Here is a 23,424-nt window from a genome sequence, read left to right as displayed (position 1 = left end):
TTATATATACAGATTACTGACTAAATTCCCTAGGTTGTATTTTATATTCCCATGAGTGTTTTACTTATTTTATTTTATTCATTTTTTTTACAGAGAGGAAGAGAGAGGGATAGAGAGCCAGAAACATCGATGAGAGAGAATCATCAATTAGCTGCCTCTTGCACACCCCCCACTAAGGATGTCCCCGCAACCAAGGTACATGCCTTTGACTAGAATCAAACCCGGGACCTTTCAGTTCGCAAGCAGACGCTCTGTCCATTGAGCCAAACCGGTTTCGGCCCCATGAGTGTTTTGTAATTACCAATTACTTCTTAGTCCTTAACCACTTTCACCCAGTTTCCCAACTCTACTCCCCTCTGACAACCATGAATCTGTTTTATGTGTCTATGAGTCTGTTTCAGTTTTGTTTGTTCATTTATTTTGTTTTTTAGGTTCCATATATAAGTGAAATTATATGGTATTTGTCTTTCTCTGACTAACTTATTTTACTTAGCATAATACTTTCTAGGCCCATCCATGCTGTTGCAAATGGTAAGATTTCATAATGATTGAGTAATATTTCATTGTACATATGTACCTCAACATTTTTATTCACTCATTTATCAATGGGCACTTAGATTGCTTCCATGTCTTGACTATCCTATCTAACAAAAGTGTAGTATGCAAATTGACCATCACTCCAACACACAAGATGGCTGCCCCCATGTGGACACAAGATGGCCAGCAGGGGAAGGCAGTTGGGAGGGACCAGGCCTGCAAGAGAGGGCAGTTGGGGGAGGGGGGGAACCTAGGCCTGCAGGGGAGGGCGGTTAGGGGTGATCACACCTTCAGGGGAGGGCAGTTAGGAGTGACCAGGCTAGCAGGGAGGGCAGTTAGGGGGTGATCAGGCTGGCAGGCGGAAGTGGTTAGGTCCAATCAGGAAGGCAAGCAGGCAAGCAGTTGGGAGCCAGCATTTCTAGATTGTGAGAGGGATATCCAACTACCCTGCAGGATTGGGCCTAAATGGGCTGTTGGACATTCCTTAAGGGGTCCCAGATTGGAGAGGGTGCAGGCTGGGCTGAGGGACACTCGTCCCTGCCCCATGCACAAATTTCGTGCACTGGGCCTCTAGTTGTAAATAATGCTGCAATGAAGATAGGACAGCATATATTCTTTTGATTTAGTGTTTTAGACTTCTTTGGATATATACCCAAGAGTGGAATGCTTAGGCATTTCTGTTTTTATTTTTTTGTGGACTCTATACTGTTTTCCATAGTAGCTGCACCGTCTGCATTCCCAGCAACAGTGCACGAGGGTTTCCTTTTCTCCACATTCTCACTAACACTTGTTTGTGGAGAATTGATGATAGCAATTCTGACAGTGTGTGGTAATAACTCATTGTGGTTTTAATTTGCATTTGTAGGCAGAGATACTTTTAAGTAGAAGTAGATATGGCTTTGAAGACCTGCTTCCATTCATACAGTAGGCAGTGAGTTGCCTAGTAACTTAATTTTTCATTAACTAGAACTTTGGACTTAAACCTTAATACTAGGCCAGACCTTGACAAAGAAACTGTTTACTCCCCACCAATTTTCAGATCCAAGTTTGGAACTGGACCAGTCCAGTAAGTCTAGAATAAAATAAAGAACAAGAGAGGGATTTTGTTCCTCTTTGCCCAGTAGCAGGCTGACCAATAACTTCCATCCCAGGACTTTTCAGTTCTGGGCTCAGCTGCTGAATAACTAATCCAAATAGAAATAGGAGAGAGATGCCCATGTATACTTGGGCTTTTGTCAGATTTGGAGATAACATTTAAGGATTGAGGACTCTAGTGGTAGAAAAATATATCACATCAAATCAGTTAACTTGTATCCTTTGGACAAGGTAGTGGGATTTGGGGTGTGGTGAAGGAGTTATGGTGGCAAAAGGTCTTTAACTTTTAACTTTATGTGAATTTATATTTTGAATAGATTATAGTCAGAATGTATTAATGTATTATTTATGTCTTTAAAAGGAAAAAAAGAATCAGGTTTTTCCAAGTAGTATAAAGGAAAGGTCTTTGGGGGCAGAAATAATGGGATAACAATGATAAAGTTGTGAAAAGTTGAGTCACAGAACACTGAAAATATACATGTGGCTCGACAGTGTGAAGGGTGGAATATAAGGCTGCAGAAATTGGTGGGAATGAGTTTACAGGTATCTTACATCCCCTCAAGGACTTTAGATTTTGTTCACAATTGGTGAGAGACCAATTAAAGTTGAAATAACATTTTAGTAATAATAATAAAACATAGCAAAAGCATTCAAAGACATTTTTGAAAAGGTTTTCCATACCTCTGTCTGGTTTTTGTTCTAGTCCTACTGAGCACTTTGTAAAAACAGTTATAATAATAGTTTATGTATCACTTTGTGTTCTGCCCTTTCTTCTAATCCTATCCAATAAAAGAGTTATATGCAAATTAACCACACTCTGCTACACCAAGCCACGCCCACCAGCCAATCAGGAGCAAGTTTGCAAATTAACCCAACCAAGATGGCTGTGAGCAAGAGGCTTGAGTTTCCCTGGCCGTGAAGGAAGCCAAGCTTTCTGCACACCCTGGCCGGCCCAGGCCTCCACTCAAGGCTACAAAGTTTCAATTATAGAAGATAAATAAATCCCAACAAAAATAGTGGCGGTCGCGCCGAAACCGGTTTGGCTCAGTGGATAGATTGTCAGCCTGCAGACTGAAAGGTCCCAGGTTCGATTTCGGTCAAGGGCATGTACCTTGGTTGCAGGCACATCCCCAGTAGGGGGTGGCAAGAGGCAGCTGATCGATGATTCTCTCTCATCGATGTTTCTGACTCTCTATCCCTCTCTCTTCCTCTCTGTAAAAATTCAATAAAATATATTTAAAGGGAAAAAAATGGTGGCAGCCACGGAGCTGGAGAGAGCAGGAGGTTTGAGTTGCCCCCAGTGATGGAGGAAGCCAAGCTTCTGCAGCCCTGGCCTGCCTTGGCCTCTACTCATGGCTACAAAGCTTCAATTATAGAAAATAAATAAACCCTAGATACCAGGACCTCCACTTGGGTTGCCAGGGGGCATGGCCAGTCTGCAAACCACCACAGGCCCCTTGCTTAGGCCACCCCATGTCCCAAGGGAACCCCCACCCTGATCTGGGACACCCTTCAGGGCAAACTAGCCAGTCCCCACCCATGCACCAGGCCTCTATCCTATCTAATAAAATAATAATATGCAAATTGACTATCACTCCAACACACAAGATGGCTGCTCCCAGGTGGTCAAAGATGGCTGCCCCCATGTGGACACAAGATGTCCAGCAGGAGAGGGCAATTGGGCAAGAGCAGGCCTGCAAGGGAGGGCAGTTATGAGTGATCAAGCCTGCAGGGGAGGACAGTTAGGGGAGACCAGACCTGGAAGGGAGGGCATTTAGGGGCAAACAGGCTGACAGGGGAGCAGTTAGGCATCAATCAGGCTGGCAGGGAAGTGGTTAAGGGTGATCAGGCTGGCAGGCAGAAGTGGTTAGGGGCAATCAGGAAGGCAGGCAGGCGAGCAGTTGGGAGCCAGCAGTCCTGGATTGTGAGAGGGATGTTCAACTGCCTGTAGGATCGGGCCTACCGGGATCGGGCCTAAACAGGCAGTTGGACATCCTTCGAGGGGTCCCAGGTTGGAGAGAGTGCAGGCTGGCCTGAGGGAAATCCCCTCCCCTATGCACAAATTTCATGCATCGGGCCTCCAGTCTTGTAATAACTTTTTATGTTACTGTGGAAGAGTTTAAGTAAGGGAATGACATGATCAGCTTTATATTTTAAAAAGATAATTTGGCATCACTAGGGAAGATGGACTTGATGGAAGAGAATCAAAATAGGGTTAAAAAGTAAGGAATGTGTTTGAGAGATGTTTAGGGCGTCCTGCCCATTAGAAGACAGTTCTAGCAAACATGAAAGTACCCCCCTGAGTTCCCATTGTAAGTTGAGAGCAAGCCTTACCCATCAGCCAAATAGAAATACTGCCTTATTTCTCCTAGAAAGCTCCCCTCTGCCTTCAACATTTTGTACAAGTCTCAGAGACCTGGTTTCATTTTGCAGTAGGCTGAGCTCTGAGTCTATGCAGAGACTAAACCAGTTTTGATCCATTAACAGTGCACAAAAGCATGTAGCTCACAGAGGATATTGTTAGTGCTGTACTTCCTTTTGGTACTTAGCCAATTATCTCAGTGGTCAGGAGTGTGTGTGTGTGTGTATGTGGTGATGACAGGTTTTAAGAACTTTTTCTTGAATAAAACATCATTGTTACTGCAATTTTAATTTAATATTTTAAATTAAATTAATAAAAATTTAAAAAAATATATTAATTTAAAAATTTGCTACATAAATTTACTTTCAGAAATATATATTTGGGAAGGGAGCACTAGACTGTTTTGAGATGGGGTAAATTATGCTGCTCCCCCAAGGTCTTGTTGTTTATACTTAAGGCAAGTCATTTAATCTCTCTGGTGACTAGTCTCCACACCTTTAAAAATGTAGGAATTTCTAACCTCTGAAATGCGTGTTACTACTTCAGTATCTTTTATTTTTGCTGGTGATAAAAAATAATTTTGATCTTAGTAGTTGATAGAATAATATACTATAAGTTACATTTTATCCTTAATAGTACAGGGGCTATCACTAAGTAGGTTAAGGAAGCCTGTGAACTAGTTATCACTAAAAATAGCCTTCACTTTGAACTAGTTATCACCAGAAATCTCCAATTTGATTTTAAGGTTGTTTTGATCAATAATCAAAAGGCATTTTTATCTAGTTTCACGTTTACTTAGCAGACTGGTAGAATTAGTATAGTAGGATGAGTAAAGTGTAGGGATTGCTTCTTTCTTCCCCTCTCCTCCCTCTGCCTCTGTGCCCTTCCCTTTTCTTCTATCATCCCTTGTCTTCCTTTTGGAAGAGGGGACCAACCCTTTTATGTTAGTACTAGAGGCCCAATGCACGAAATTCGTGCAAGTGTAGGCCTTCCTTCCCCGGCTGCGGCACTGGCTTCCCTCTGGCACCCGGGACCCGGGCTGCCCTTCAGCTGCCAGAAGCCACCGGGACCCGGGCTTTTCTCTGGCCAGCAGGCACCAGGGCCCAGGCTTCCCTCACAGTCCCGGCTTCGTTGTCCGGAAGGATATTACACTTTTATTATTACAGATAGTACATATCATTAGAATAGATTTTAGATGACAGTTAATACTTTATATTTTTAGAGAGTTAAAACTGTTTAAAATATTACTCTTGTACAATCTCACTTTAAAACTTTAGCTTCCTTTTTTATTTAAAAATAAAAATCTCAGTACTGTTCAGGTCATGGAAAATTCCTCTTACTTCACTAACTCATTTAGAAAAGACTTTATTTAATAATTGACTTCACTATACTTTTTTTGTTGAAACAGATACATACCCTACTGTTTCTAAAAAAGGGTGTCAGGTAGCTTCTTCCCTACAGTTAATTTGCTATTTAGTATTAAATCATCTTTGAAATTCTATTTATTTCTTAAAGTTGCAGGGTGTTTTATATAATTGAAAGAGTTGAAAAGAACCACAACATCATAACTTAGTCAGGTGATCCAGAGTTGTGAAAACAGACTGATAAAAGGGCCAGAAAAAGCCTTAGGTGTGCCTGGAGAGAAGCACTGCCATATTTGGGCCTTCATTAAGATTGTATATTGCTTTGCATATGTACACATAACGTTTTTTTGGTGAGTTTCTGTATTTGATCTTAATTTTTGAGTAGATGAGATATTTTAAAAGGTGGATTTGTGTTATAATGGCATATTGTCTATTTGAAAGAAACCACTACTGTCTACTGAAAAAAAAACACTATTTTGTTTCCACAGAAACCTGCTAATATTTTAGTTATGGGTGAAGGTCCTGAGCGAGGAAGAGTAAAAATTGGTATGTTATATCTTTGATAAGTCACAGTGTAGAACTCTTTTAAGACTTTTGTAGGCAGCTGTATCACTTCTAATTTTTTGCTTTAATAATATGCCTATATTCATGTACCTCCATATGATTGAAGCCATTTTTAAAGAGTATACATTAAAAGTGAAGTGTTTCACACTCTTAAAAGTGTCAAACAATCTTTAGAGACTGAGTGATCTGATTATAAAATAAGCCATTCAAGTTTTTAAAAAACTTTTACTTTCATTAAAAACAGCCTTTAGTGAGGAAGCAGGTGCAGGCGGGGGGGGGGGGGGGGGGAGGGGGAGATAAGGACACATATGTAATAAAGAAAAAAATTTTAAAATAAAATGAAAAATAAAGAAAATACTTCTTTAACAAAAAAAAAAGAAAGAAAAAAGAAAAAGCCTGTAGAGGTGAGTGGCTTCTATTTGTGTTAGACCAGCAGCCTCACCTTTAGCCCCAAGGGCATGCAGCGTACTCATATGAAACCCTCAGGTCTGTTCACCTGAACCAGATTAGATCAGAACATGTGCTTCTGTTGACCCCATCTAGATTAGGAATTACAAACCAGGAAGACCACTGAGGCCAGATAGATACAGAACCCTAAGTTCTAACAAGCCTGCCTTGTAGCAGGCCTTTGCCTAATGGTAAAAAAAAAAAAAAAAAAAAAAAAAAGTTAATGAGCATTCTGTACTTCGGCATGTTTTTAATAGCTTCTTAAAAATATATCCAAATAAAACTTTACCCATTTTTAATAATTTATAAGGATAAAATTAAATTAATTTATCCTAATTGGGGTTTTTCATTGTCATTTCTAAGTTGTGTTTGTCACATTTAGTTTGTTTTGTGTGTGGGTAGAAATGTTGTAACTGAATTGAATGAATTTAAAGGCAGCAGGTTTGTGGAACCATTTAACAAAGTGAAATAGTAATTTCTGATTGCATGATTTAATATGAATAAGAATTATAAGCTGATTTGTACCACTTCTCCAACAAAGAAAAACATAGGTGTTGTTACTAACTCTTCTTCCCTCCTCTGTCAATTTCCCAAATCTCACTTTCCACTTTTAATTAGAATCAAATATACTCTTTTATGATATAAACCTTGCAAACTTTTTAGTAGTGATAATATTTATGCACCTCAAAGTACTCCTAGTCATTGATTTCCCTAGAGAACCAGGCCCTGTTAGTACTGTCATCAAATGATGTTAAGTCCTAACCAGTGCTTTTAAAGAATTTTGTCCAATCCAGTTTGGTGGCACCAAATTAAAATATAAATTCAAAGCATGCAAAATGTAAAAGACCCAAATAGCTGTGACAGATGTGTTCTTTACTGTAAAATTTGGCGGAAACATATACTAAGGTAGTCTAGTTTGGGAGTATATTTCTGTGTAATGTATATCATGTTGGCAGGTTTGGGGAGGAGGGTTTAAAAGCATTCACTTTTGAGAAGAAATAAACAGTCTTCTATAAACCAGTACTTAGTAAGCTGACTCATGGTTTTAATTCTTTGACAAATGTCTGTGTTTTTAAACCTCCATAATTAACTAGATTAGACTAGGCTCTGCTTCATTAGAAATGTTTATTAGAACAAACTTAACAAATGGTGGATGAATCTTGAAATTTTTTAATTGGTGGTATGGTAGTGATTTTTTATTCAACATGTGTTTGCCAAAAGCTATGTGTAATGACACTGTACTTGATACTAAAAAGAATAGAGAAATGAAAAAGACGCAATTTTTGCCTTTAATAGGATTACACTGTAGTAGGAAAAACAGCCATGCCTCAATAACTACACTACATATTAAACCATGTTAAGTACCATGAAATGTATCTCACCACAGCTCCAACTTGGATATGAGTGATGGCATTTGTCAAATCACTTAATTTCTCCTAACCCCTCAGTATTGTCATTTGGAAAAGAAGGTGATTAATTGAACTATATGACTTTAAAGTCTTTTCCAGCTTAACAAAATACTGTGTCTCTTAAGTTAGTAAAATTCAACCCAAATAAATGGGGAGAAATAGTGGTGTTAACATACTATATAGTATTCAACTTTTGATTATACCAGTGAACAGACGTATTGATGTAATGATGGAAAGCCTTACTCCGATTTCATTTCTCAGTGCTTATGACCAATGCAAAGAATGGAAATGCAGCTTAACAATCCTGTCCCATGGTGGTATGGCAGACAGAAAGAGATCTGTCTAGAGGAGTAAGGTCACCCTTGACCTCTGGCAGCACAGCATGTCTCTAACCTAGTTGAAGAGTGAGTGACAGTAGTTTGCAAAGAATGAAGATTTCAGACTTATTTTACTTTTAAGTTTTGTGTTTTTATCTCCCAGAATTCAGCACATTTTCATACCTTACTAAATAACAGTGATAAAATTAGAATAATCAATTAAATTTCTTAAAATCTATTTACTTAACATTATTCTTTGGATTTTTTGTTTGTTTGTTTTTTACAGCTGATATGGGCTTTGCCCGATTATTTAATTCACCTTTGAAGCCTTTAGCAGATTTGGATCCAGTAGTTGTAACATTCTGGTACCGAGCTCCAGAATTACTTCTTGGAGCAAGACATTATACCAAAGCTATCGGTGAGTAGAACTAATTAAGATTCTGTGATGTTTTAAAATTGACTTTATTGTTGTAAAATATAAATATTTCTATATATTTTTGAATCAAGTAACAGAAAATTATAAAAGTAAGAGAAAACTAACCTAAAATTATACTACCTTGAAATATCATCATTGGCATTAGGGATATATCATTTCAGACATATGTCTCTGGTAGATAAATAGATATTAAAAGCATTTTAAATAATATGAGATCATATTATGCATTCTCATTAAAAAGTATTTTAAATTTTACTTGAAAGGGGAAATAAGCACAGTAAAATATCTAAGTCATTGAACTTCAGACAATTATTTTTTTCAAATATTAGTTCCTAAAAGATTCCCTAAAAGATTCCCTTAAAGTTAAGGAAAAAATATTTTTAAAAGTAGTAATCTAGAATATCTTAATTCACTTTAAAATTTTTTATAGTATTGGTTACCTCCCTATAATGACGCATGAGGAAATTAGTGCTTTTATACTTCTTCCCCCACCTACCTCTCATTTTATAAGTTATATTAATAGTAATATCATTAGTATCACTACTTTGTTTATTATTTCAGCCTTTAATTTCTGTTTGCAAGCCATAATTCCCATGGTTTAACTTAAATCAGATATTGTAACAGATTCAGTGTTTAGCTACCATAGTCCTTTTACCACAGGTTTATGTGCTTTGCCTCTTTTTGCCTTTATTGTATGTTTTTACTGGTTACTTAACTTGTTCTGTATATGATATTAAACCTACCTTTTCTTGGATAACTACATCCTGAAGTTTTCTGTGTTTTGCTCTCTATTCTGGATTGTGTTTCATCCTGGCTTTTCCTTTTTTAATTCCTATGGGTTGGGTATGTTTCTTTCTGGATTTCATTATTTCATTCCTTATTTCACTACAGCATATTCTCAAGTAACAGCCTTTAAAAGGGTATCTTAGAGGTAAATTTTCTAGTTCTTGTATTTCTGAAAAATGCCTTTATCATACGTGACAATTTCTCAGAGTGCAAAATTATTTGTCTAGGTGCAAAATAATTCTTCACAATTTGATGATGCTCTTCCATTATCTTCTAGCATCAGTGTTGCTAATGAAATGTCTCATGCCAACCTTCTTCTCATTTATTGGTATATTGCCTGGGTTTTTTGTCTTTCTTAAAACAAAATAGGTTTTCTCATCCTGATATTTCACAGTGAATCGGCTGGCTACTTGGTAGACACATTCGATCTGAAGTCATTTTCTATATCTCTATTTATTTTTCTTCTAAACTAAGTGTAGACAGATTTTAGACTTCTTTGATTGAGCCTTTATACCACTTTTCTTATGTTTTTTCTGCCTTTGTCTTTTTTATTCCAAGAGCTCCTCTTATCCTCTGATTAAATTCTCTTAACATCTTGTTTTATGAAAAGAAAATCTCAAATATCTGTTAAGATAGTGATAACAGTTTTTAATTGTAACTTGCTGTATTTCTAGAATAATTATCCTTTTTTTTTTTTCTATAGGCATTTTATTTATATGTCTTGATCACTTCTTTCAATGTGGCAATTGTTCTTAAACTGTTGACCCTTGAATGTCTCTTCATATTTAAGAATCTGATTACAGAAAGTTGTTTGGGAACCTTGTGTACATTTACTTTAGGGTGATCCAGCAAAGAATTGCCATTAACTGAGGAAACCCTAAATGCTATTTTGCACAAATCTTTGCTTCGCGGCCATTCACATTCTTTAAAGCAAGAATTCTCTCGCTTTTGGCCCAATCTATGTACCTGATAGCCCCAGGGCAATGGAAGAGAGTGGTGGGAGGAGGATCAACTCTTCAGAATACTGTTGAGATTAGTGAGAACTGGTCTCGGAGAGGAGATACACTGTGGTCCTATAGCAGTGATGTCTTGTGAATTCTAGGGAAGCCAGGTAGATGGCAGAGGTAGAGGGAGACAGTGAGGCAGGATGCTGGCCTTCGTGAAGACACACCTCTGAATTACAGCCACCACATAGGGCCCAGCAGTGTTGACGAGGCTTGGCTGCTCTGCCCTGGAGCATTCGACATTGAGAGGCCTCTGTTCCCCTCTGACCATTCTGACATTTTGGAGAGCCACAGGCCGCAGCCAGTAAAGTTAAAGTGTAATGAAATGTATTTTAGAAGACTTTTTTCTTTTAACTCATCAAATAATCACAGATCCCACGCTCCGTGTGGAGGCTCCGGAGGTTCCACGCTGAGTTTACAGCCTTTCAGGGGAGGCAGGCATTGAACTGTTACTACGAGCTGAGTGCTGTTGTACAGTTTGTTCAAAGGGTGGGTTTGATATTGCCAGGATGGTAGAGAGGAAAAGGCACTCCAGGCAGGAGGAACCACTTGGAAACCTTCAGGTGTGTTGTGTGAATGGAGGATAGGAGGAATTAGTGTGGCTGGAAGATGTGATGTTTGGGAAGGAAGCAAGTTGATGTTAGAGGAAAATCATTTAAAAGGATTCCATGCTGAATGCTGTACCTTAGCTGCATGCTCCGTGTACCATTCAAATGGTGGTGAGAATAGTCAGTGGATAAGATCTAGGAGGACTTGTTGACAATCCCACATTGTTATTAAAAACAGAGAGAGAAAAAATACAGTTGACCCTTGAACAACACAGAGGTTGGAGCAACAACCACCCACACAATAAAAATTCAGCACATAAATTGGTGGCCTTCCATATACTTGGATTCCCGCCCTAGCCAGTTTGGTTCAGTAGGTAGAGCATTGGCCTGCAGATTGAAGGATCCCGGGTTCATTTCCAGTCAAAGGGCACATGCCCAGGTTGTGGGATCAATCCCCAGTAGAGGGTATACAGGAGGTAGCTGATCCATGATTCTCTCTCATCATAGATGTTTCTCTCTCTCTCTTTCTCCCTCTCCCTTCCTCTCTGAAATCAATTTAAAAAAAAAAATACACACACACACACACACACACACACACACACACACACTTGGATTCCCAATTGCTATTCGCAAATATGTACAGACTTGTTGTAGTTGGTATTTCGAAGTACAAAATCTCCCAGATTTTGGTACTTCAAAATACTGCTTCCTACTTAACAATTATACTGTGGCCTACATCCTTCCCTGTACGATTACGTCTGCCTTTCATGTCCCAGAAATATTTTTATATATGTCTGCCTAGATCAGACCTTCACATGGCCAGTCTCTTCTTTTCATTCAGACCTTAGTCAAAATACTGCCTCTTCAAAGAGAGTTCCCTTGATCACAGTATAAAGTAACCACCCTCCCTTCCTCATCAGAGTTCTATCTTACTATCTTGATAGCCTAAAATCCACTAAAACAGATCGACCTGTCCTAACTGTTCTCCAGTTATAGGCTACAGCCTCTATGGCACATAGTAGTAACTTAGAACTCTGTTGAGTAAGTGAATGAATCTTGTTCCTGGGGATCTCCTCCTAATCTTGTCATTCCTGTGGGTTTGTATCTTTATTACTTTGTATCCATTTCAGTGTATACTCAAAAAGGTAAAAGGAGAAATACTTGTGATCATTTCCACATAACAATCATGAATCCTTTTCAAAAAGTCTTTTTTCAAAAAGTCTTTATGTTCACTACTCTTCATACCAGCATTAAGATCACATTTTATTTTGTAAAAAAATGAAGGTAAAGTCAGCTTGATATGGAATTTCTCAACTATCTTTGTGAGTTTTCTATAAATCTAAAATAATTCTAAAGTAAAATGCATGTATTTTAAAAAGTCAGAAGGAAAAGTAAAGATTATTGAAGGTAGTTCTGTTTTTGAGTTACATATAATTATCTAAACACACATTTGGTTATCTTTTTTACAAGTACATTATAAATGTACTTAAAAGCATTTAAACTAATATGATCCATAACTATTTTTCCACCTAGAAAATGAATATTTCAAAATAGTGTTACATTTGGTAAGACATGCTAATAGACCATACAAATAGAAAGTGATTACCTGGTGTTTGCTGCTATTAACTGAAAACTTGAGGCTTTGAAATCACTTAAATAAATTAAGAAATACACTGTTGGCCCTAGTCAGGTAGCTCAGTTGGTTAGAACGTCATCCTGATATGCCAGGGTCTCAGATTTGATCCTAGGTCAGGGAACATATGGGATGCATAAATAAGTGGAACAACAAATCTCTCCTCCCTCCCTCCCTCTTTCTCTCTCTCCATAAAATCCATCAATAAATACAATTTTTAAAAAATGTGCTATCACAGAAGCTTGTGACTTTGGCTCATTATTATATTTTTCTTTTCTCTTAGTAAATTTATATTTTACTGTGAACATTAAGGTTTGTATAGCCTGATATTCACTAATTCTACAATCCCAACAGCTTTACTGAAAGGACTCCTTGTCATAAAGTAAACTATCAGCAGTTAGGTAGATTCCTTTAGTCAAATGACTTTGTAATTTGGGAAAGAGAATGCCTTCATAGCTTTTCCCTCTTATTTTCATCAACATTAAAATTTATTGAATAACTTAAACTTTTGAAAACTTCAGAGAAACCAAAATGAATGCAAATTATGTAGTTTAAGGGATGTCCAGTTGAGAAAACAGTATGAATATATGCATAAAATAATTTTGTCATCTTTAAATAGAAGTAACAAAGACTAGCAACCTGACTTGTAGCCTTAACTCTGTCACTCTGGAGAGTATGTGTTTTTAGGCAAAATGACCTAAACTCATCTCTGAGATCCCCATCATCTCTGAAAGCTCTATGACTTTAGGTAAAAACGACTGCCTTCTGAGATAGGGAGATCACAAAGGTTACTAACTTGGGTTGAAACTCAGGTCAGTGACAGCCCTTCTGCACTGGTGCTCCCCACCTCGTGTCCACCTCACGTGGCCAAGAACCATCTTGCATCAAAACATTAGGACAAAAAAAGTTATATTGGTATCTTTATTTTTTGTTTGAGAGAGAAATTACACATAAACTATTTTTTATGTAAGTTTTTAAAAATAGAATAAAAGAGTACAAAATGAAATTTTTCTTGATTTTAGAGTCTCCTATCAATCCCATTCTTCCCATCACCTATACAGGAAGCCTAAGAGTCCAGTAAAGTAATCATCAGGTTCCCCACGCCACAGTGAAAACTATGTACCAAGGACTTCCGTAGCAGATTGACTTCCCTGTCAAATACTTGTAGTGTGAACAGTTGGTAGATGAACCTGTGTGATTGAATTTATACATAAATACCTTTGGCATCATTTAGAAGAGTTAAGTCTACTAGTGGAGTTTGGTGGATTAATTTAAAGTAAAGGCTAATAAGAAACAGCAAAAGAGCATAGGGGAAAAATCTGAACATCCAACTACTATGTTTTCACTTGCTATTACAAACAGATTTTAGTGCTGTGATCATTTATTCCATTGTTCAGAACTGTAAGCTGAATCATTAAATCAAAGAGAGAAAATAATAGGTTATAAACATTGCACCCCCTTAACAAAGTTAAAATCATTTTGAGCATCTGGGGTTTTACTTTGATTGACTTTGTGGAGAGGCTGAAAGAGGATTATTAATTTTTACTTTATTAATAGTAAATGAGTCAAGTTTTACTAAATTATGGATTTTCAAGCTCAGATTTTTGTCATCAAATAACTGAATGTGTGCTGATTATGTAGCATTCTATTAAATGGGAAGTATACAATAACATAGGGAGAATGAGGATGGACACTCTTATTAAGCTAGAAGCTTGTACACCTATTGACTAAAATATTTAATTTTTTTTTTACTTTTTATTGTTTAAAGTATTACATATATTAGTACATATATCTCCTTTTTCCCCCCATTGACCTTCTCCCACCCTCCCCTTCTTCCCTTCAACCCCCCATCGTATGTCCTCATCCCACCCCCTGCCCCAGTGTCTGTGTCCATTGGTTGGACATGCATACAAGTCCTTTGGTTGATCTCTTTCCCCCTCTCCCCAACACTCCCCAGCCTTCCTGCTATAATTTGACAGTCTGTTTGATGCTTTACTGCTTCGGTATCTATCTTTTTGTTCATCATATTATAATGTTCTTTATTTTCCATAAATGAGTGAGATCATGTGGTATTTTTCTTTCATTGCCTGTCTTATTTCACTTAACAAAATGCTCTCCAGATCCATCCATGCTGCTGCAAATGGTAAGAATTCCTTCTTTTTTATAGCAGCATAGTATTCCATTGTGTAGATGTACAACAGTTTTCTAATCCACTCATTTGCTGATGGGCATTTAGGCTGTTTCCAAATCTTAGCTATGGTGAATTGTGCTGCTATGAACATAGGAGTGCATATATCCTTTCTGATTGGTGTTTCTAGTTTCTTAGGATATATTCCTAGAAGTGGATGACTGGGTCAAATGGGAGTTCCATTTTTAGTTTTTTGAGGAAACTCGATATTGTTCTCCACGGTGGCTGCATCAGTCTGCATTCCCACCAGCAGCGCACGCACGAGGGTTCCTTTTTCTCCTCATCCTCTCCAGCACTTGTTGTTTGTTGATTTGTTGATGTTGGCCATTCTGACAGGTGTGAGATGGTACCTCATTGTCATTTTGATTTCCATCACTCAGATGATTAGTGACTTTGAGCATGTTTTCATGTGTCTCTTGGCCGTCCTTCTGTCTTATTTCGAAAAGTTTCTATTTAGGTCCATTTCTCATTTTTTATTGGATCATTTATCTTCCTTTTATTAAGTTGAATGAGTTCCTGTAAATGTTGGAGATTAGACCTTTATCAGTGATAACATTTGCAAATATGTTCTTCCATACAGTGAGCTTTGTAGTTGTTATGTTGATGGTTTCTTTTGCTGTGCAAAAGCTTTTTATTTTGATGTAGTCACATCTGTTTATTTTCTCCTTAGTTTCCATTGCCCTAGGAGCAGTATCTGTGAAGAAATAGTCTGAGATTTTGCTGCCTGTGGATTCCTCTAGTATTTTTATAGTTTCCCGTCTTATGTTTAAGTCTTTTATACATTTTGAGTTTATTTTTGTGTATGGTATAAATTTGTAGTCTAGTTTCAATTTTTTGCATGTATCTGTCCAATTTTCCCAGCACCATTTATTGAAGAGACTGTCTTGACTCCTTTATGTGTTAATGCCTCCTTTGTCAAATATTAATTGAGCATACTGGTGTGAGTCAATATCTGAGTTCTCTATTCTATTCCATTGGTCTTTATGGTCTATATGTCTGTTCTTGTGCTAGTACCAGGCTGTTTTGAGAATAGTGACTTTGTAATACAACTTGAAATCTGGTATTGAGATCGCTCCTACTTTGTTCTTCTTTCTCAGGATTGCTGTGGCTATTCAGGGTCTTTTTTTATTCCAGATGAATTTTTGGAGAGTTCTTTCTAGGTCTGTGAAATATGCCATTGGTATTTTAATGGGGAGTGCATTGAATCTATAAATTGCTTTGGGTAGTATGTACATTTTAATGATGTTAATTCTACCAATCCATGAACATGGTATGTTCTTCCATCTGTTTATGTCTTCCTCTATCTCTTTTCAGTGTCCTGTAGTTTTACACGTATTGGTCTTTTACCTCCAAAGTTAAGTTTATTCCTAGGTATCTTAATTTTTTTGGTGCGATGGTAAATGGAATTGCTTTTTTGGTTTCTCTTTGTGTAAGTTCACTATTGGTGTATAGAAATGTCATAGATTTCTTGGCATTAATTTTGTATCCTGCTACATTGCCAAATTCATTTATTAAGTCTATTCATTTTTTGATGGAGTCTTTTGTTTTTTTTGTGTACAATATCATGTCATCTGCAAATAAGGACAGCTTTACTTCTTCTTTTCCAATTTGGATGTCTTTTATATCCTCTTCTTGTCTAATTGCAATGGCTAGTACTTCCAGTACTATGTCAAACAGGAGTGGTGAGAGTGGGCATCCCTGTCTTGCTCCTGTTCTTAAGGGAAATGGTTTTAGTTTTTGCCCATTGAGTATATTAGCTGTGGTTTTATCATATTAGCTTTTATTATGTTGAGGTATGATCCTTCTATTCCCACCTTGTTGAGAGTTTTTCTCAAGAAAAGGTGTTGGATTTTGTAAAATGCTTTTTCTGCATCAATTGACATGACTTTGTGACTTTTATCTTTCATTTTGTTTATATGATGTATCACGTTTATTGATTTGCAGATATTGTGCCATCCTTGCATTCCTGGGATAAATCCTACTTGGTCATGGTGTATAATCTTCCTGATGTACGATTTGCTAGAATTTTGTTGAGGATTTTGGCATCTGTGTTCATGAGGGATATTGGTCTGTAAATCTCGTTCATTGTGTTGTCTTTATCTGGTTTCAGCATTAGGGTGATGCTGGCTTCATAGAAGGAGCTTGGAAGTGTTCCTTTCTTTTGAAATTTTGGAATAGTTTTAGTTCTTCCTTGAATGTTTGGTAAAACTACTCTGTGAAGCTGTCTGGCCCTGGGCTTTTGTTTGTTGGAAACTTTTTGATGACTGCTTCAATTTCTTCCAAAGTCACTGGTCTATTGAGATTTTTGGATTCTTCCTGATTGAGTTTTGGAAGGTTGTATTTTTCTAGGAATGTGTCCATTTCCTCCAGGTTGTCTAGTTTGTTGGAATAGAGTTATTCATAGTATTTTTTAAAAACAGTCCTTTGTATTTCTGTGGGGTCTGTTGTTATTTTTCCCCTTTCATTTCTGATTTTGTTTATTTGGGTCCTCTCTCTTTGCTTCTTGGTGAGTCTGGCTAGAGATTCATCAATCTTGTTTATCCTTTCCAAAAACTTGGTTTTATTGATCTTTTGTATTGTTGGTGTTTTTTTTTTTTGTTGTTGTTGTTTTTAATCTCTGTTGTTTATCTATGCTCTGATCTTTATTATTTCCTTCCTTCTGCATACACTGGGATTTTCTTGTTGTTCTCTTTCTAATTCATTGAGTTGTAGTGTTAGGTAGTTTATTTCCATTGTTTCTTGTTTTTTTTGCAGTAGGCTTGTAGAACTGTGTACTTCCCTCTCAAGACTGCTTTTGCTGTATTTTCATAGATTTTGGATTGTTGTTTTTTCATTGTCATTTGTTGCCATGATGTTTTTTATTTCTTCTTTGATCTTTTTGGCAACCCAGTCATTTTTTAATAGCATGCTATTTAGTTTCCATGTGTTTGATTTTTTTCGGGTTTTTAAAAATAAATATTTTATTGATTTTTTTTACATAGAGGAAGAGAGAGGGATGGAGAGTCAGAAACATTGATGAAAGAGAAACATTGATCAGCTGCCTCTTGCACACCCCCTACTGGGGATGTGCTCGCAACCAAGGTACACGCCCTTGACCGGAATTGAACCTGGGACCTTTCAGTCCTCAGACTGATGCTCTATACACTGAGCCAAATCAGTTTGGGCTTGGATTGTTTTTATTGTAGTTGACTTCCAGTTTTATGCCATTGTGTTTGAGAAGATGCTTGATAAGATTTCTATCTTCTTAAATTTGAAGAAACTTTGCCTGTGACCCAATATATGATCTTTCTTTGAAAATGACCCATGTGCACTTGAGAAGAATGTATATTCTGTGGCTTTGGGGTGAAATGTTCTGAAGATGTCAATTCCATCTGGTCTAGTGAGTCATTTAGGATTGATGTTTCTTTGTTGATTTTTTTGTTTAGAGGATTTGTCATGGTGATAGTGTGGTATTAAAGTCTCCTACTATGATTGTATTGCTGTTAATCTCTCCCTTGATATCCTCCAGGAGTTTTTTTTTTAATGTATTTGGGTGCTCCTGTATTGGGTGTGTATATGTTTACTAGAGTCATTTCTTCTTGTTAGATTGCTCCCTTTAGTATTATGAAGTCGCCTTCCTTATATCTTTTTATGTCCTTCACTGTGAGATCTAATTTGTCATATATAAGTATTGCTACCCCAGCTTTTTATTCATTTTCATTCGCCTGGAAAACCTTTTTCCATCCCTTCACCCTCAGTCTGTGTATGAAGTTATAGCTTTTGTACCTATTTAATGGTAGTATTTTACCCCCCCTTTTTTTGTTCCTATTAAATACTTGACCTTGCAAAATCACCTGACACTTGTTATTCTCTAAAGAAAAACTTTGATTGATATGTTTTTCTTTATTGATTAAAATGTCAATCAAAAAATTTTTTAAAAAGAAAAATATTAATTTTTATTAAAACGTTCTATTATTTTATTTTAATTATTACTCATTTCAGCCCTTTGTATTCACCATGTCTCTATCAAAATAAACCTATGTTTCTATGAAAAAAAAAAAAAACGACTTTGAATGAAAAACTCTTCAAGTAGAAATACTGTTTCATTAGAATATTTATGTTTAGTCGCTGTCTTTTTCTTGTAATCACACCTTGCTAACTAGTGTTAACATGGGAGCATAATTATTAGACTTTACAAATTAAATAAACAAGCTAAAGAAAAAATATTTTTACCATAAAAAATTGTAGTGATTATTTTTGGCAACTTAGCCCCATTTCAGGGGCTGTTTAGGTTTTTTATTTATTTATTTTTTTGTTTAGTTTTCTTTGTTTGTGGTTCCCATGCTCCTTATGTAGCTTTGTATGTATTTCATAAATAAAGTAATGTTTGAAACATTTAAAAACTACCTAAAATGTAGCTAATAAATTGATTTAAACTTGGAATTAAACCAGTGGGTGGAGTGGAGATATAACAGGGAATGAAAAATTGGGGTGGGTGGAATGGGAATCTATATTTACAAACCATATTCTGTGGTATATATAATTATAATTGCTTTGGAATTAATATGACTTATTAGGGAAAGAAAGGAAAGAAAAACACTCCCCACCAAAATAAAAATGCATTTTCTTTTGGAAAGAACCACTTTATTTTCCTCCTTTCTTTTTCTTTTTTCCTTTCCTTTTATTTTTCCTTTTCTTTTTTTTTCCTTTTTTTTTTTTTTTGTCTTTTTATTTTAAAGATATTTGGGCTATAGGGTGTATATTTGCAGAACTACTAACGTCAGAACCAATATTTCACTGTCGACAAGAGGACATCAAAACTAGTAATCCTTATCACCATGACCAGCTGGACAGAATATTCAATGTAATGGGATTCCCTGCAGGTACACATTATGTTTTTGTTTTTAAATCACTGTTGTTTGAACTTAGGTATCTTCATTGGAAAGGTGTATATTTTTAGTTGATAAAAGCTACTCTTATTTGATACTTTATATTTATGGCTTGTCTTAATCAAAGATCCATAGAAATAGCAAAATTTGTGGAGTTCACGTTTTAGCATGAAAATATTTATGGATTTCCTGAACTTGCACTTGCAGGTGTATTTTTGTTTTTTTGTTGTTGTTGTCTATTTTGTTTTGTTGTTTAATATTTGAAATGATAAAATATTTGCAATATCTATATTTAAAAGGTGCCTTTAGTTCTTACAAGTGGGAATTGCAAATAAAATTCAGTAGCATGCACTTTTGTCTGGCAGAACATACTATGCTGCCATTAATTACTTGGCACTTGAATATAAATTTTGAACCTGATTTTTATTTATGGCACTGTGCAGACTCACATTGTATTGAATAATAGCTTTTTTTTCTCTATGATCTTTGTCAATAAGAACATTCTTTTAAATTTTACATTAGAGCAGTCAGAATGTAGGTGAAAGTCGAGCATTCCAACAACCTTGCACCGATTTGCGGTCGGGAAAACGTTGTTTAGATATCTCATCATGGGCATTAGATCTCTCCGGCTGCATCCCCTTCCTTTGTTATACCACAGAATGATAGTTCATCAGTCACTAAAAACTGCCCAGTGGTCCAGAATAATGAAAACTTATTTAAAGCACCTTTATAATTTTGGATAGTCGAGTACTTATTAAAAATTGTTTGTTGGAATTTTTTCTCAGGTCACTATATCTCAAGACTAATACACATATATCTGGGAGTTTATAATTTCACATTCCCTTAGAATAGTGGTCGGCAAACTCATTAGTCAACAGAGCCAAATACCAACAGTACAACGATTGAAAATTTTTTTTTGAGCCAAAAACCAACTTCTGCGCATGGACCGCAAAGTTTCAGTCACACTGTATGTATGTGTGCGCCCGCACATGGTATTTTGTGGAAGAGCCACACTCAAGGGGCCAAAGAGTCGCATATGGCTCACAAGCCACAGTTTGCTGACCACTGCCTTAGAAGGATGTTAATTATCAGTAAATGCAGAATAACTACACAGATACTGCCTTTCTCCAAAATTGGTTAACAATTCTGCAAAGACTGCTTTGTTGTGATGGGAATTTCAGTTATTCACTGAGTATTTACTGAGTACTTGCCATGTGCCAAGCACTGTGTTAAATGTAAAATATTGTAGACTTAGATATGATTCCTGCCCTCTTCAAGTTTACATTTTACTGATCTAAGTAGACTGTTTCAAGAATATGTATGGTTTGAGTAGAAGGAGAAGAGTGGCCTTTGCTTCCCACTTCTGAATGGGTCCACCAGAGAAAGGAACGTGGCTTAAGACAGGGTGGAGGTGGGAAAGGCCTTTTGAGGAGATGATTCTTAATGTGCGGTTCAGCAGTTAGGATGGGCTCAGCTTATAAGGAACTTGAAGAGCAGGCAATAGAATTTAGATTTCCTATGCTAAAGAGTGAGACTTCATGATAAAATATGTTACATTTTAAAAAGATATTAGAATGGCAGTGGTTTATAAAAATCAATGAAAAACAAGTAAATTTAGTTGGGGAAACCAGCTGCTTACTTATAACAGTATTCCAGGTATAAAGTGATAATAAGGAAGGAGAATAAGGGACAAATGTATCATTTTAATAGCAAATATATCATTAAGGGAAAAGGGAAAAGATTATCTCAAGATTTCTAGCTTGAGAAACTTACAAAATAGAGAAATTAAAGTAAGAAAATAGTTGAGAAAATTCCACTTAGGAACTTAAATATATATTTAGTTTATTTTAAAATATGTGATATCTGTGGAGGAAGTTAGCAAATATTTTTACAAGTAAATTGAAAGAAACTCGAACCTCTAAAAGCCATTTAAAAGCTAATGGTGCTGGTCAGCTACCGTTATAGTGCTGCACACTTGATAGATTCTCTTTTACTTTATCAAAGTAAAAGTCCATTGATAATGATTGAGAAAACAAGCTATTTAGCATGTGTTGCTTGAATAACTCTAATGCCAGCAAAACTAACTGAGACATTTTCTACCTAATATATTAGTAGCTGGGATTGTTTTTGTTATGTTATTGAAACTAGCCAAAGCCAACAGCTAATTAATGTACTAGTTATATCCTACTCTATTCTCTTCTATTTGAAATAATTATTACTGCTTACATAGAATGCTGATATAAAAGCAATGTATTTAATAAGGTGACAATAAGGAGGGCCATATGAAAAGAAGTGTACCTTAAAGCTGCTGAGGGGAAGATATTAGATTTATTATTGAAGAGATTGGTTACTGATTTAACAAAGAAATTTGGTAAAAATAAAAAAGAAAGAAAGAAAAAGAAAAACATTGATTTTACAAAGAGAATTAGAATTAATAATAGAAATTTTTATCTATAACATTACGCTTTAGTTCTAGAAATTTAGGTAACATAAACATAGTCAAACAGGTAAAAAGTAAGCATTTTAAAAAAGATAGAAAGGTCTATTTCTATACAAGTTAGAGTTGTATTTACAGTGCAAGATAAGATCTTTACTGTAACTACCATTTATTTGAAGTCTGTGCTTTCATGGAGGTTAAAAGTATAGGAAATGTAATGAAACTGAGATGACCTTTATTGAAGTTCTTGAGACTAGGAACCTAGACAACATAAAATTTTATCAATGTATTTCACAGATAAAGATTGGGAAGACATAAAAAAGATGCCTGAGCATTCAACATTAATGAAAGATTTCAGAAGAAATACGTAAGTTGGAAAGAAAATAGACCTTTTGTTTAGTTTTGCCTTTCCAGAGTACTCAGCAGAATACTCAACATAATAGAATATGCAACATAATATTAGTGTAATAAATAATTTTATATATTTAGTATATATTTTTTACATTATGACCATTTCTTAAGATGTTTAAATGATATAAGAAAGGAGAATATCTAATATTAGTAGCTGACTTGGATATGAGGGGGAAAAATTTTTTTTTTCCATATTCCTTATTTTCTGGAAGCATTGGTAGAAAGTAATTCTATGCAGTAAGAGACTGAAATAAATAAGCCTTGTAAATAACCATTTGTCTAGCCATCTAGGTTGGGTAATTTTAAGCAAGTTTTAATAGAAGAAAAGGAATATTTCATTTATTTACAAGGCAAGATCAGGGGATTGGAAGAGTGCACTATATAGACTTATAACAATTTTTTTCCTTTTTATTTATTTAAGGCTGAGTTAAACTTTTGATCCAATTAAGATAATTTTTGAGATAGCATGCATGTGGAAACTATTCAGTATATATTATTAATGAAATTATCTTGCATGTAATCAGTAGTATCCATTCAAAAGTGACCAGTGTGAATATTCATTGAAGTATAAAATTGATTTAATGCCACTCTTTATTCTGATTATACCATTTTCAATATATATATACTATATTGATTATGATGAAAAGAATTCTGTGTGGAAAAACTTCAACCAATGTAAAATTAATCTAAAATTTAATATAGATATCTAATTTAAAGTTAACCTCAAATTTAATATAGTATTTCTCTTTCAGGTATACCAACTGCAGCCTTATCAAGTATATGGAAAAACATAAAGTTAAACCAGATAGTAAAGCATTCCACTTGGTAAGCTTTAGCAAACAGTACTAATAAAATGCGTTTTTCTGCCCTAATTGATTAGTCCATTCTAAGGCTTTATTGGGTCAGTTTCTATGGTTACTAAGCACATTTAGAGTACTTGAACAGTAAATGTGGAGATCATGTTAATAAGTACTAGTAAAGACATAAAAATATTTGTTCAAACCCATAGCATGATTTG

The 23,424-nt window shown here is 35.8% G+C and overlaps 1 protein-coding gene across 5 annotated transcripts in view; it reads left to right on the top strand.

Annotated features, from left to right (window-relative positions):
* CDK8 (cyclin dependent kinase 8) overlaps window positions 1–23,424 on the top strand; it is a 126,833-nt gene that overhangs the window by 93,512 nt on the left and 9,897 nt on the right. For 2 of the 5 annotated variants that reach the window (XM_084878784.1, XM_084878783.1), the window contains exons 5-9: window positions 5,847–5,904; window positions 8,382–8,513; window positions 19,409–19,552; window positions 22,293–22,362; window positions 23,159–23,231. In XM_084878784.1, the coding sequence (XP_084734910.1) occupies window positions 5,847–5,904; window positions 8,382–8,513; window positions 19,409–19,552; window positions 22,293–22,362; window positions 23,159–23,231 (477 nt within the window). The remainder of the gene's footprint in view (window positions 1–5,846; window positions 5,905–8,381; window positions 8,514–19,408; window positions 19,553–22,292; window positions 22,363–23,158; window positions 23,232–23,424) is intronic. The other 3 variants (XM_084878786.1, XM_084878785.1, XM_084878787.1) reach the window with 3 other exon arrangements.

Source organism: Pipistrellus hanaki (assembly GCF_964339955.1).
Source record: "Pipistrellus hanaki genome assembly, chromosome: 3".
NCBI classification, from domain to species: Eukaryota; Metazoa; Chordata; class Mammalia; order Chiroptera; family Vespertilionidae; genus Pipistrellus; species Pipistrellus hanaki.
This window is presented reverse-complemented; position numbering and strand designations above follow the sequence as displayed.